We start from the raw sequence: 13,054 nt of genomic DNA, 5'->3' as shown, positions 1-13,054 counted from the left end.
TACAGAGAGAGTTGACCTAGTCTGAAGAGATTTTGCAGAATAGGGGCAAGAGCAAGACTCCCTGCTGCTCCCTCTATTCTGTCCAGTCACAAACCCAAGAGGAAGTAAGAGTGTTCATCCATTACTTTGACAAAGTCCCTTACTATCTGTAGCACTGCATGGATCATTGTGTTCCTTTCTGCCCCTTAAGTTGTTTGCAGTATTTCACCCTTCCTTTAAGAGGCTTTTTGTACTTGAGAAATCTCAGTGTGTTTAACTTGTGAGGTCTGGCCAGAAAATAAAAGCACCAGACTTCCACCACCTGTGATTGTAGCTCCTTGACTGTATTCCTCATTTGACTGAGAAAGCAGTAGTAGGAGAATTTTGAAAGTTACTCTTTAAGATTAAGATTCAACTTTATTGTCATTGTGCAGAGTACAGGTACAGGTACAGAGCCAATGAAATGCAGTTTTTCACATATCCCAACTAAGCTGGGGTCAGAGCACAGGGCAGCCATGAAACAGCACCCCTGGAGCAGATAGGGTCAAGGGCTTTGCTCAAGGGCCCAACAGTGGTATCTTGACAGTGCTGGGGCTTGAACCCCCAACCTTTCAGTCAGTAACCCAGAGCTTTAAATAGGACTGTAAAGTTGTACAGGTTGTAAATAGGACATTTTTCAGACCTGACTCAAGAGGCTCAAGTTTAGAGTGTCCTTGTTTTTCTTGAGCATCCTAAACATTGTAAGGAAACTATTTTTCCAAGGAAACAGACTTCATATCCGTAGGGAGCTGCCATTTGTTTCTTGGTTCCCGTTGTGTGGCTTTGTCACCTGGAAAAGAGTTAACATCAACTACTTCCTCTTCCCGAAGCTTAACGATTTTCCCACAATGAGTGTTTGGTTGTTGTTTTACCTCATATTGAAAAGGTTGGTCACTAACTGTTGTCTGGAACAAGTTAATGAAAGTCAAATCTCTACAGCAATACTTTAGCTTGATGGGGTGGGGTAGCCGAGCTATGAGGCACAGATGGGGGAGAATGATTGCAATCGGCCAGGAGAGGGATAAGGTGTAGCCAGAACTGCAGTTCAAGAGAGAGAGTGATGCACAACTCTTGTCTGTGTGTGTCTCTATGTTTATACTTAGCTGGCTGAAAATCAGTGTGTGTTTCTGTTTTGTTATACACTGAAAAGTGTTTATTAAATGTCTGACATGGATTGTTCACTCAGTCCACACTTCATCCTTTCCACATTGAGAACCTGATTTGCCACATTGGTGCCGAATCCTGGGAAGGAGGAAGAGCATGTCATTGCCGTTGCCGCCCATCAGGGGAAGCAGGGATCACTGCCGTCCACCAGGAAGCAGAGGAACCGCTGCCATCTGCCAGGAAGCGGAGGAGCCATTGCCAGCTGCCAGGGGACGGAGGACCCGCTGCCATCTGTCCGTTCGCAGAGGACCCGCTGCCATCTACCAGGGGGCGGAGTGGCTGAGGACCAGTGGATGTTGTGTTTGGGACCAGCGAGCCAGTTTCTCAAGAATATTAATATGTTTGAGTCAATGAAGGAAGATAATAAGAGTTTCTGATATCTTCTTGAGCACCTGTGCTTTAGCCACTGCAGTAAATCTAGCCTCAGGCATGTGCTCTTACCCTGTTGAGATATCACAACTGTGAAGTGTAAATCAGTCTTGCAGGCATAACTTGTTACCGATTCATGCCCATAAACCTGACCTCTTCTCCAACCCATTAATTTGCAAGCTCTTAACTCAAAAAGGTTAATGAATCAAGGATATCATATGACTAATAAGCACAAGGTGATTTTTATGTTGAAATGTTCAATCAAAGGGATGGTTTTAGCAAAGTAAGGAAGTCTTTGAACCACATGAGACAAACTTTTGGGGAGAATGATCCCTTTAATACATTTCACGATAATTCATTTCACATAAATCAGTGTACCAAAGACAGACCCCATTTGGGAGAATTTGGTTTCCATCACTTAAGGAATTTGAATAGAGTTGGAGTAAGCTTAATGGGCTTTTGGGTTGACAAATTCCACAATAGAAAAAGCCTATCTTCATTTTGCATATGTTTGAGCCCAATCCCATTTTTCTCATGTTGAGCCCATCCACAGGGGTTCTCTCACAAGTCTAAGTGGCACTCTGTGGTCTAACATACAATACCTTCATCATGGGAAAAGAGCTCCCCCTGAGTGCCAACACAAAAAATGCTACACTTTCAATGAGCTTACCAATTGTTGGACTTTCTATACTGCGCATCATATCAAAGTTGGAAGATTGAACTACTGCTTGGCACTGCATGTCCATTGACATGGCCTTTAGATGTTGTATTTCAGCATGTACAGGATGAAGCTGTTCAAGTGTTTCTTGGTTGAACATCCGATTTGTTTACATAGTGTGACCTCTTGAAGGAAAGAAAATAATGATCTGGGCAGCTGATTAGCCCTGGGAGCTTTTCTCTAAACAATGTTCCAGTTTCCCGCTCTGTGTGAGCCTCATTCTCGCATGGTCACAAGCTTGGTGCACCTCTTACACGATGTAAAGGCACTGGGTTTCCAGTTGGCACTGAACAATCATGTTTGCCCTTAGAGAATTTGTCGCTCTTGAAGTAGCATCCATTTTCTCTCGTGGTTTAAGCACTTTAGAAGCACTTTTGACCAGAGGAAAATGTTAACCACATCGGATGGTGATAGCATGCCAGACGGTGGATGTCGTCTCCTAGAGCATTTTAATTTTGAGGCAAATTTTCAGTTTGATTTAGAAAAAGTTTTTTTTTCATTTGTAATGAGTTCAAGGCAAATTCTGTCTTAAAATGGAAGTCTGTCTAAGATATACATTTTGACATTGGAAGATTTTTGTGGCAATACCTCAAATGTCAACTTGGAAACTTTTTTTGTGGTGTGTTCTAGTTGTCAACCTTTATGTTTTTTACCAGTTTCTAGTAAGCATGAAAACCAATGACTGACATAGTGCCGATATATGGTATATACACACGTTACATTAATACAATTTAATGACAGCAGATAAGACTCACCAAAACAATTATGAAACAATATTTCCTCAAAATTTACAAAGGATCATTACATTTATATAGCACTTATCTGACACTACACTCAAATTGCTTTACACAGTGAACAGGGGACTCAACCACCACCAGTGTGAAGCATCCATCTGGATGGTGCAAATGTGGCCATATTGCGCCAGTACATTCACCACACACCAGCTATTGGTGGAGAGGAGATAGTAGAATTATTGAGCCAATTAAATGGATGGGGATTATTAGGAGGCCATGATTAATAAGGACCAATGGGAGGAATTTGGCCAGGGATTTTAAATGACCACAGAGAGTCAGGACCTCGGTATAACATCTCATCCGGTGCATTTTTATAGTATAGTATCCACATCACTATACTGGGGCATTAGGACCCACACAGACCTCAGGGTGAGCAACCGTACTTGAGCTACAGGGTGATATGGCTGATATTCAAAACAACTTAAAAATAAATTGTTCATGCCCAAGTCTTTCAATTTGTAGATTTGGAAACTGATCACACTCTGAATTTGGTGACAGGAGATCGAAAGTTCTGCTGCTGAAATTGTCTTTGCATACTGATTTTTGAACCACTGTCCCAAGTGGCCAAAGCTGGAAGTACTGTTGAGGTGAAATGTCCACAGGGTAGCTCCATAAGCAAGTTGTATTTTTAGTTGTAAATAATGTAATAAAATGATCAGGAATACATATTTTATTAACTCTACTCCCTAACTTAAACCCCAACCTTAAAATATTGTGCCAGTGAAGTAAATGTTTTGGTTTTCAGACAAAGTGCTTTGTCCGAATAGCACTCACCATTGTTTATATTAACACAATTATTTTCAGGTTTCCATGGAAAGAGAACCCGAAACTGTGAAAGATGCACATACTTGAAATTAGGTCTGATGTGGGATGGCACTTGACAGTAATTCAGGAGATGGGGTATGGCATTTGTCAGTTATGTGCAGATTTCAGGGTACATGAACATTCGGAAGCAACATGTCAAACAGCAGACACTGTTATTGTTTGATGCTAAATATTCATCCTGTCTGATGTATCACTAGTATGTGCTTATAGATTGAGCATTTATTGTGTTAAAAATGTTGCATCTTACCACAGCTTGCAATAAAAACTTTGATTGTTGCTTTCTCTTTGTTATATTTCTAGTACTACAAAGGTGATGTGACAGAAGACATCCTTCACTGACAGACTACAGGAAGCTGGAGATGAGGATTGTTGGATTGTGGAGGACTGGGCAATATTGTCCACTACTGGTCATTCTGCTCCAGTCGCTGTTGCCTATAAGGTCAAGTAATGCTGGAAGCCAGAATATTGCACGACTACAGCTTTCTCATACAGGTCAGAACTCACATAAACTATGTTTTACATGCAGCCTACAGTTACTAATCTACATTTTAGCTCAATCTGAATAAAATTTTAATTTAATTTGAAATAGGTGGTGCAAATTCTAAATAATGAAAAAAGAAAAAGAAATTTGGATTGATGTTAATTTTATTTACATATACTGACAATCAAGAGCTATTTTCTTTGCACGTATATGAGTTCCCCTTCTGTCACTAGGGTTCTCTCTTGAGAGCCTCGTTTGTCTCTGAACTTGAGAAAAGGCCAATGAAAAATTGGCAAACAGAATTTGCATGTCCCTCACCCAGCCATACGGGTACAAAGGAGGGCATAATAAGGCTGTTCATTCATATTTTTTCTTCGAAGCTGAGCGGTTGTGTGTTCAGCAAGCTGATGTTATCACTACTGTTCCACTCACCTCTGGGGGGCCAGCAGGGAAACATTTTGCCACACCCCGACCGGGCTGTGGTACCCAAAAGAGCAGCTTCCTCACTCCTCGATTCACCAAACCGGTGTCCATACACACCATTCTCATGGCGGTCTTGTGCCATACAGTCACGGGACCATGGACATCGGCATCTCTTTTCTCGCGTACCTCACAAGCGAGCGCATGCAGCCAGTGCTGAACTGCCTAAGTTTGTTCAGACAAGGCACAGTGGTCCCAATGTGGTAGTTCCAGAGGCTCCTAGGGCATATGGCATCCTCAGCTGTGGCTGTGCCGCTCGGGTTGATGCATATGAGACTTCAGACTCGAGTCCCGAGATGAGCATGGCGCCACTGTGTGACCATCACCCTTCTCTGCCGTACCCTATTCAGACCCTGGACAGGCTTCTGTTCTCTGCGGATGGGAGTCCCCCTACAGTAGGTGTCCAGACACGTTGTTGTCACCACAGACACCTTGAATCTGGGCTGGAGCGACAGGTGCAATGGCCACGCAGCCACTGGCTCCTGGACAGGACCGCGGCTGGGCTGGCACATCTACTGCCTAGACTGTACTTCTTGCCCTGCGGAGATTCCTCCCACTCTTTCAGGACAAGCACGTCTTGATCCATTCAGACAGCTCTGTAGCATATATAACTCACCAAGGTGACTTTCACTCTTGTTGCAAGTCGCAACTCGCCCGCCATCTCCTCCGCTGGAGTTAGCAGCGGCCAAGGTCACTGGGCGCCACTCACAGCCTCAATACGACAATGGAGGCGCTGTCACGACAGGCCATGCTCAGTGGAGTGTGGAGACTCCATCCCTAGGCGGTCCAGCTGATTCAGAATAGATGGGGCGAAGCATAGGTAGACCTGTTCGCCTCTCGGGAATCATCCCGCTGCCTGCTCTGATACTCCTTGACGGAAGCTCCCATTGTGATAGATGCGCTGGCACACAGCTGACCCCGGGGGATGTGTGAGTATGCTTTTCCCCAGTGAACCTACTTGCACAAGCCCTGTGCAAGGCCAGGGAGGGCGAGGAACAAGTTACTCTTGTAGCCCTTTGTTGGCCCACTCAGACTTGGTGCTTGGATCTCACGCTCTGCACGACAGCACCTCCCTGGCGAATTCCCCTGAGGAAGGACCTTCTTTCTCAGGGAAGGGCAATCCTCCCAGGCCATGCCTGTTCCCCTCATGGGATCTTTCCGTTGTCCTTGCAGGCCTTCAGAGAGCTCCCTTCGAGCCACTAGAGTAGGTTGATCTAAAAGCCCTCTCCCTGAAGACGGCCCTCCTGATAGCATTCGCTTCCATCAAGTTGGGAACCTGCAAGCATTCTCTGTTAGCGACACTTGCCTGGACTTCGTTCCGGCAGATGCTCATGTCATCCTAAGACCCCGACTGGGCTACGTGCCCAAGGTTCCTATGACCCCTTTCAGGGACCAGATAGTGAACTTGCAAGCGCTGCCCCGGGAGGAGACAGAACCAGCCTTATCATTGCTGTGTCCGGTGCATGCTTTGCGCACCTATTTGGATCGCACATGGAGCTTTAGACGTTCCGAACTGCTCTTTGTTTGCTTTTTGCCTGGTCTCCGCAGGGTCTTTTCCCCCTGAAAGAATTGGATTGGAAAATAACACCTTCCCCGATGCATGTGATAGCATTAGATGGCCCCAGCTGCATCAAATGCCCTATGAAGAGAAAATATATATAGAGAAAAGGCCGCGGCTGGCGCGGCATGCTCCCATGCTTGTCACATCGCTTGTTCCCCCCTCAGGGATGCCGGGATCCTAAAATGTATATGATGTCTTATGGGGCGTTGGGGAAGGTTATGAGCAGCCTGATGTGGTCTGCTCCTTCGGCACGCAACAGCTTGCTTGCACCTGCATCAGCAGTTAACGTAACATGGTTCAGTGTTGTGGCATTATTGGATAGGGACCCTTAGTGTCACTACATCGACACAACGTTGAGTGAGTGACAGAAGGGGAACATCTAGGTTACTGTTGTAACCCTCGTTCCCTGTTGGCGGGAATGAGACGTTGTGTCCCTCTTGCCACAACACTGTACCTACTGCTGTAACGGCAGAACCTTATTCTCGGCTCCTCAGTGCAAAACTTGAATGAACAGCCGTATTGCGCCCTCCTTTGTACCCCTATGTCCAGGGGAGGGACGTGCAATTTCTATTTGCCAATATTTAATTGGTCTTTTCTCAAGTTCAGAGGCAACCAAGGCTCTCAAGAGAGACCCCTAGTGTCATTACATCAACACAACATCTCATTCCCTCCATCAGGGAACAGACGTTTAGAATTTACTGTATTTGTCCATGAGAGAAACTTGTTCATATGTTCAGGCGAGAACTTGCACTCTTTTTGCTTCACAACTTGCACAAGCTTCTCTCAAGCACTCATGAATGCTCAAAGAAGAGCTATGGGGAAAGTCAGGATTTTCACTTAAAATAACTTAAATAACCTAAACCTAAGAACTATTTCTTTATAAAACTTTCTAACCACTTATCCATTTAAACACACTTTAAACTCAGTGATGTCCAAGCGTTCTGAATACGTTCTCAAACTGAGGACAATGCACATTAGGAGACATGTAGTCATAGATGTTTTAGCATTATGTAACTTTTCTTGGTCTTTTTTCTTCATTACAGATTTCTTTGTTACATTATCATTGATCTTTTGACAGCTTGATTTAAAATGTATTTTCTTTTAATGATGAAATCTTGTCTGCAACAGTAGTTATGTTCTCTAAGCCTCTTTTCTGAAGCAGACTTTATTGAAGTTATGCTATTAGCTTATAATGCAGGCTGCCTTTCCTTATTTCCGTTGACCCGAGGGGACATCAGCAGGGTCAGTCTGCTTTATAAGACACAATACAGCAGGGGAACAGTGCCATTAACCTCTGCTTCCTGTAAATGTACCAAGTTAATTAGCCTTTTTAATTTTATAGCTTTAAAATTTTTCCGTTTAAAAAAAAAAAAAATTATCAAATGTTGACATAATGACATATATTATACATGTCCTTTGTTTAATAAATTTAAATCTTAGAATGAAGATATTTATATTATTTAGTATATAGCAGTGTGCATATACGCATTAATTGTGTGTATGTGAAGCAGAGCATTTGCAAAAAAGATGGCAACCTCCATTTAACATCATCGTAAATAGTTATGATCATTTTAAACAATAATAAGTACAAGTCATTATTCAGGCAAGTAATAAACTTATATACATATATATATTTCATTTGACATATATATATATATATATATATATATATATATATATATATATATATATATATATATATATATATATATATATATACAGGGTTGGGGAGTAACAGAACACATGTAATGGGATTACGTATTTAAAATACAAAATATAAGTAACTGTATTCCACTACAGTTACAATTTAAATCAAAGATAATTAGAATACAGTTACATTCAAAAATAATTTTAATTACTGAAAAGATTACTTAGCATTTTTTGTCATTTTTTCATTTAATATTTAGTCCTATCAGATGGAAAACATTTATACATATAAATGATGCCATCCAAAGTGCATTTGAACAGCGGTGAAATACTTTCTTATGATGTGTTACATTCATACGAGCAGACAGAGAAGTAAGATTGGAGCAGAACAAATAGAAATAAACCTTGTATAAATTGTCAGCTTTATGCTAAGCCATAATGCTATTTCTATTCATTTTACATTCACGTTACCGGACACGAAAATACACGTTGGATCATTATTTATTTTTATCTTGTAAGACCTTTGTTATTAGGGCAAAAATCACATTCTTGATAATAATTCAGATAAAAATAAGTTTTCCTGTAAAAATATCTAAAAATCCTTAAAATAAGATCAATTTGATTTATCTTGTTTTAGAAACAACACTGCATAAGATATTTAGGTTTTTCATAGAATATATTTATAACATGTGTATTTTTTCTTAGTGCAGAGATTTTCAATTGGTGAGGCGAGCCTCCCCTGGGCCACGCCAGAGAGCCCCAGGGGAGGCGCAGCTCGAGTAATTACGGGATATGAAAATCCTGGAAATTTCATGGAATTTAGAAATTGTGTTTTCCAGTCCTGGAAAAGTCATGGAAAAACAAGTTAACACTGAATGTTTTGGAAAAGGCATGTCATTTTCAATAAAATATTTTCAGCAGTACAAGTGTGCTAATAGTTTGGCGCGATCGCGGAGATACGTGAATAATCGCTACTCAGAACCCGTGTGGAGCAGCAGTATGCAAAATGCATTGTTGCGTAAACTGAGTAGATTATGAATATGCATAGCACCTCATTAATGGCAGAAAAGTTTGCTAACGGTTGCTCAAGTTCATACGGATAGTGCACAAGGAATTAGTAAATTTGATATTTACATTATTGTTTGAATATATTTAGGCTTTAAATGTTTGTATGTAATAACTTGCCATGTTAATTAAGCTTATGGGTAAGTTTGCTTGTGAGTCTGAGCAGAGTTATTATTCACTTCTTGAGGAGAAATCATTAAAAGTCTCAGTATCACATACATTCTCCTGTTTTTAATGGAAAACATGGCTGTCTTCAAGTTCTCTAGGAAAACCGCTGTCTTGGTGTACTGGCAGAGTTTTTGTAGAGTTTTCTATATATGGTGGCGGCGTCGGATAATATGTTGTTCTTCAGTGTAAATATGCTTCCCATTATCTCCCTGGCTGTTAATAGAAAGCTCCAAACGTATGCATCATCTCTGGGATGCCATCTGTTTATGAGTGTAGGGCAGAAGACTCAAAACCCAGACGTTATTCATTAAAGAAGAGGAGTGACTTGTTTTGCTTGCCAGTATCTCAGAGTCTAAATTGAAAGCCAAATTTAAGAAGACAGGAAATACAAACAATGTACACAAATGGACATTTGAAATGGCTTGATATGGTGGTTTCAAAAGAAGTGAGTCAAGGCTTCTAGCTTTTGAGGGACATGATGGTTCAGGTTTGCATCTTGGCAATCAAGCGTATTGATTGTTTGGAGATTTGGAGAGAAGATTGTATAATTGGTCTACCTACAATGCATGTTTTTGTGAAAAGCAGGCGTCATGTACTTTCAACTTTTCAACTAAACTACATTATATTTTAATTGGGTCAACTTGGCTTGTTGCTGTAAAATGCTGAAATTCTGCTGACAGACAAGCAAACAATTGAAATTACAATGAATGATGTCTTATTAACATAAATATATTTTCAGCCCCTGAACATGCAACTCCAAACATTCTGAATGTAACTGGCTTGACACAAAACATATTTTTAGAGAAAATTAATATAAACATTAAATCTGTCAAAATGCAATTAATTTCACATTGTTGACACATTATTTTTTATTGTCCACGATAAACGCATTTACCAATTTGACATTAGATTCTGACATTTCATTTCTCACAGCTCCCTGTGAGTTTTATTCAGCTCTTTGTGAGTTCTGGACACTGGTTGGAGTAGGGCAGAACCTTTGCGGTTTGTCCACGGACATTATTATTCTGACATACACACCACAAACACACACAACATCAAAGCGATGGAAAAAGAGGCCTCTTAATGCTATTTGTTGTACAAAACAAACCCAGATATCTCTGCATCCTACAGAGGCTACAAATAACGAAATTTCTGTCACAAGTCGCCTCTGTAGGATGCAGTTTAATAACTATCACCAAAATGCCAATTCGGATGAAATATCATAAAGTCAGCAGTGCCAGCGCTAAAAGATGAATAAGTCATATGCAGCTTTTCATGTAGATTTCAAAGTAGCACTTGATGATGGCGCTGATGTCCTGACACAAATCATGCATGTCTGCCAGCCAATTAATGTTGTGGAGAATGAGAGTATAAGAGATATAATGTACATTGCGATGAATAACCAACCTATGGGGACTGGTTCTTTCAATTTGTTTACCTCTCTTTTAGACTTTGGGAAACGTTTAATGTTACTTGAATTGGTGCTCTTTTAGTGCATTTCTATCTTTATACCGTGAAAGGCTTTATTTTTAAAATGTTAATAAAGCATTATTGTTACATATTGTTTTCCTACTTAAGAAGGAACTGAATGCATTTTGACTGGAAAAGAAGTATATATATATATATATATATATATATATATATATATATATATATATATATATATATATACAGTAGAGTCAAATTTCAGCTCTCTCAAAATCTACGATTATCTATGAAAAACTATGTGATTAATCACTAGTAACAATTTTATCGACTGACATCACTAATAAATGTAGATCTTTAAACCCATAACATAAAACCCCAAAATATTTGGAATGTTTTAATAGAGAAAGGTAATATGTTTAAATATAAATATACATTGTAAATATTTGACCCCATAACATGCAACCCCAAAACCTGAATGTAACTTTGTTTAAGCAAAACATCCTTTAAAAATGAAATGTCAAACTGTTTTAAAATAAAATATTAACCTCCAACCCCATACTATGCATCCCATAACATTTTGAATGTAACAGTGTTGACACAAAACATGTTTTGAAAGAGAAATATCATGGGTTATCAATATAAATATGCGTTATATATCTTCAACCCCTAAAAGATTTACAGACGTTTATATCTTCAACTCCATAACATGCAACTCAAAACATTTGGAATGTAACTGGGTTGTCACAAAACATATTTTGAAATAAGGGTAATGTTTATTAATATAAATATAATATCTTAAACCTCATGAAATGCTAAACCCTAAATATTTTGAATGTAACTGGGTTGGCCCAAAAGATCTAATCTCAGTAGACGAGCAGTGCTCCAGGTGTGCTGATATTTAGTATAACAGCACTGAGTCAATTCAACATTTATATCACTCTGCATGTCTGTGTTCGCAGCTGTCAATGCTCTGTGGCACGCAATGACTGGATTCACAAAGGTATAAAAAAATCCAGTATATATTTAAAACTTACAGTGAAGGGGTTGAAATAAGCAATGTAGGGTTATGCTTGTAGTTTGTAAAAAAAAATAAATAACACGATAAATAACTATTTGTACTTTGCAAAGCTGTGACCACATATTTAGGATTGAAGGTTTGTCGAAACCTATGAGTTGGTCTACCTATGATTTAATTTGCCGGCACTACATTGCTGCCTATCCTCATCCTTTTACTGAAAATTTGCTGTCTTGTTCTTTAACCTATTCAGTTAACATAAATGCCTGGATTCGAATTGAGTAAACTTCCTCAGTGCTGCTTGTTTAACCTCTGATGCTGAAATTCTGATGGCAGACAGACATACAGTCGATATTCCTGTGACCTCTGACTTTCCCCACTGGTGTTTACCAGTGGAACTCCCTCCAATTTGGGGGATTTTCATTTCTCTCTGACAAATGGGTGGATTGAAACCAAAAGCAACATTCCGGGCATTTGAGAGTGACTAAATGTTAGTTTCTCCACGACAGGAAGAATTTTTTGCTTCACACCCACTGGTCCTCATTTTGACAGCTGCGCTTCATAGAACTTTTGCTGGGAAGATAATAGACTTTGAGACGAGTCTCTCAAACATTATCAAAACACTAGACACTCAGTGCGGATTCACTCACATAAAGTTGGGAAACTCTGAGTCATTTTTCAAATGAATGTTTCAATGGTGAGACGGATACCTGCTATATTGCCGAGATTGGCTGTCTTGTTACACAACTTCAAGTCATCAAAACCTTTTCTTTAGAAGACTTTTTAAAAGTCAAGTGTGATTTCTGTGCCATTAGTGGCATCAAACAAAATACTAATACCAAAATAAATACCATAAAATAAAGTGGGCTTTTTTCCTCAAAAGCCCTCTGAGATTAAGGCTTATCAGAACAGTAAAACATTTTTATTATGGTCTCTGTCATTGCAAAAATGCAGCCCTTTCGGCATTTGGAATGTGACCTTTGGGATCTAATTCCTGAACGCTGCGTCACGGTGATGACCCCTGACTATGTAACCACTTTGTATCCATGGGAACAAGGTGGAGAAGATAAGCACAGCAGATGACTCTGGTTCCTGAGCTCTGGTGAGGGTTAATTAAGTCATCAGGGCATTAACACAGAACAGAGCCCAGAAGAACAATGATGCTAATTAGAGGAAGGAAAATATGAAGACACTGAATCTGATTAAATTCATTCAGGACTGATGGTGTCCCTCTGAGTATTCAGAGAGCAAATGTAAGGTTTAAAGAATAAGTTCAGTCAAAAATACAAAAATAGCCCTCAGATCTCATTTGTGAAGGCAC

At 40.0% G+C, this 13,054-nt stretch overlaps 1 protein-coding gene across 1 annotated transcript in view; it reads left to right on the top strand.

Annotated features, from left to right (window-relative positions):
• The window catches only part of LOC127639679 (semaphorin-3D-like), a 96,855-nt gene that overhangs the window by 19,741 nt on the left and 64,060 nt on the right, over nucleotides 1-13,054 (top strand). The window contains exon 2 of the mRNA XM_052121826.1: nucleotides 4,189-4,380. Coding sequence (XP_051977786.1) covers nucleotides 4,248-4,380 — 133 coding nt within the window. The 5' untranslated portion in view covers nucleotides 4,189-4,247. The remainder of the gene's footprint in view (nucleotides 1-4,188; nucleotides 4,381-13,054) is intronic.

This window comes from Xyrauchen texanus, chromosome 48 (genome assembly GCF_025860055.1).
Source record: "Xyrauchen texanus isolate HMW12.3.18 chromosome 48, RBS_HiC_50CHRs, whole genome shotgun sequence".
NCBI classification, from domain to species: domain Eukaryota; kingdom Metazoa; phylum Chordata; class Actinopteri; order Cypriniformes; family Catostomidae; genus Xyrauchen; species Xyrauchen texanus.
The sequence above is the reverse complement of the archived record's forward strand: the minus strand, read 5'-3'. Positions and strand labels throughout refer to the sequence as shown.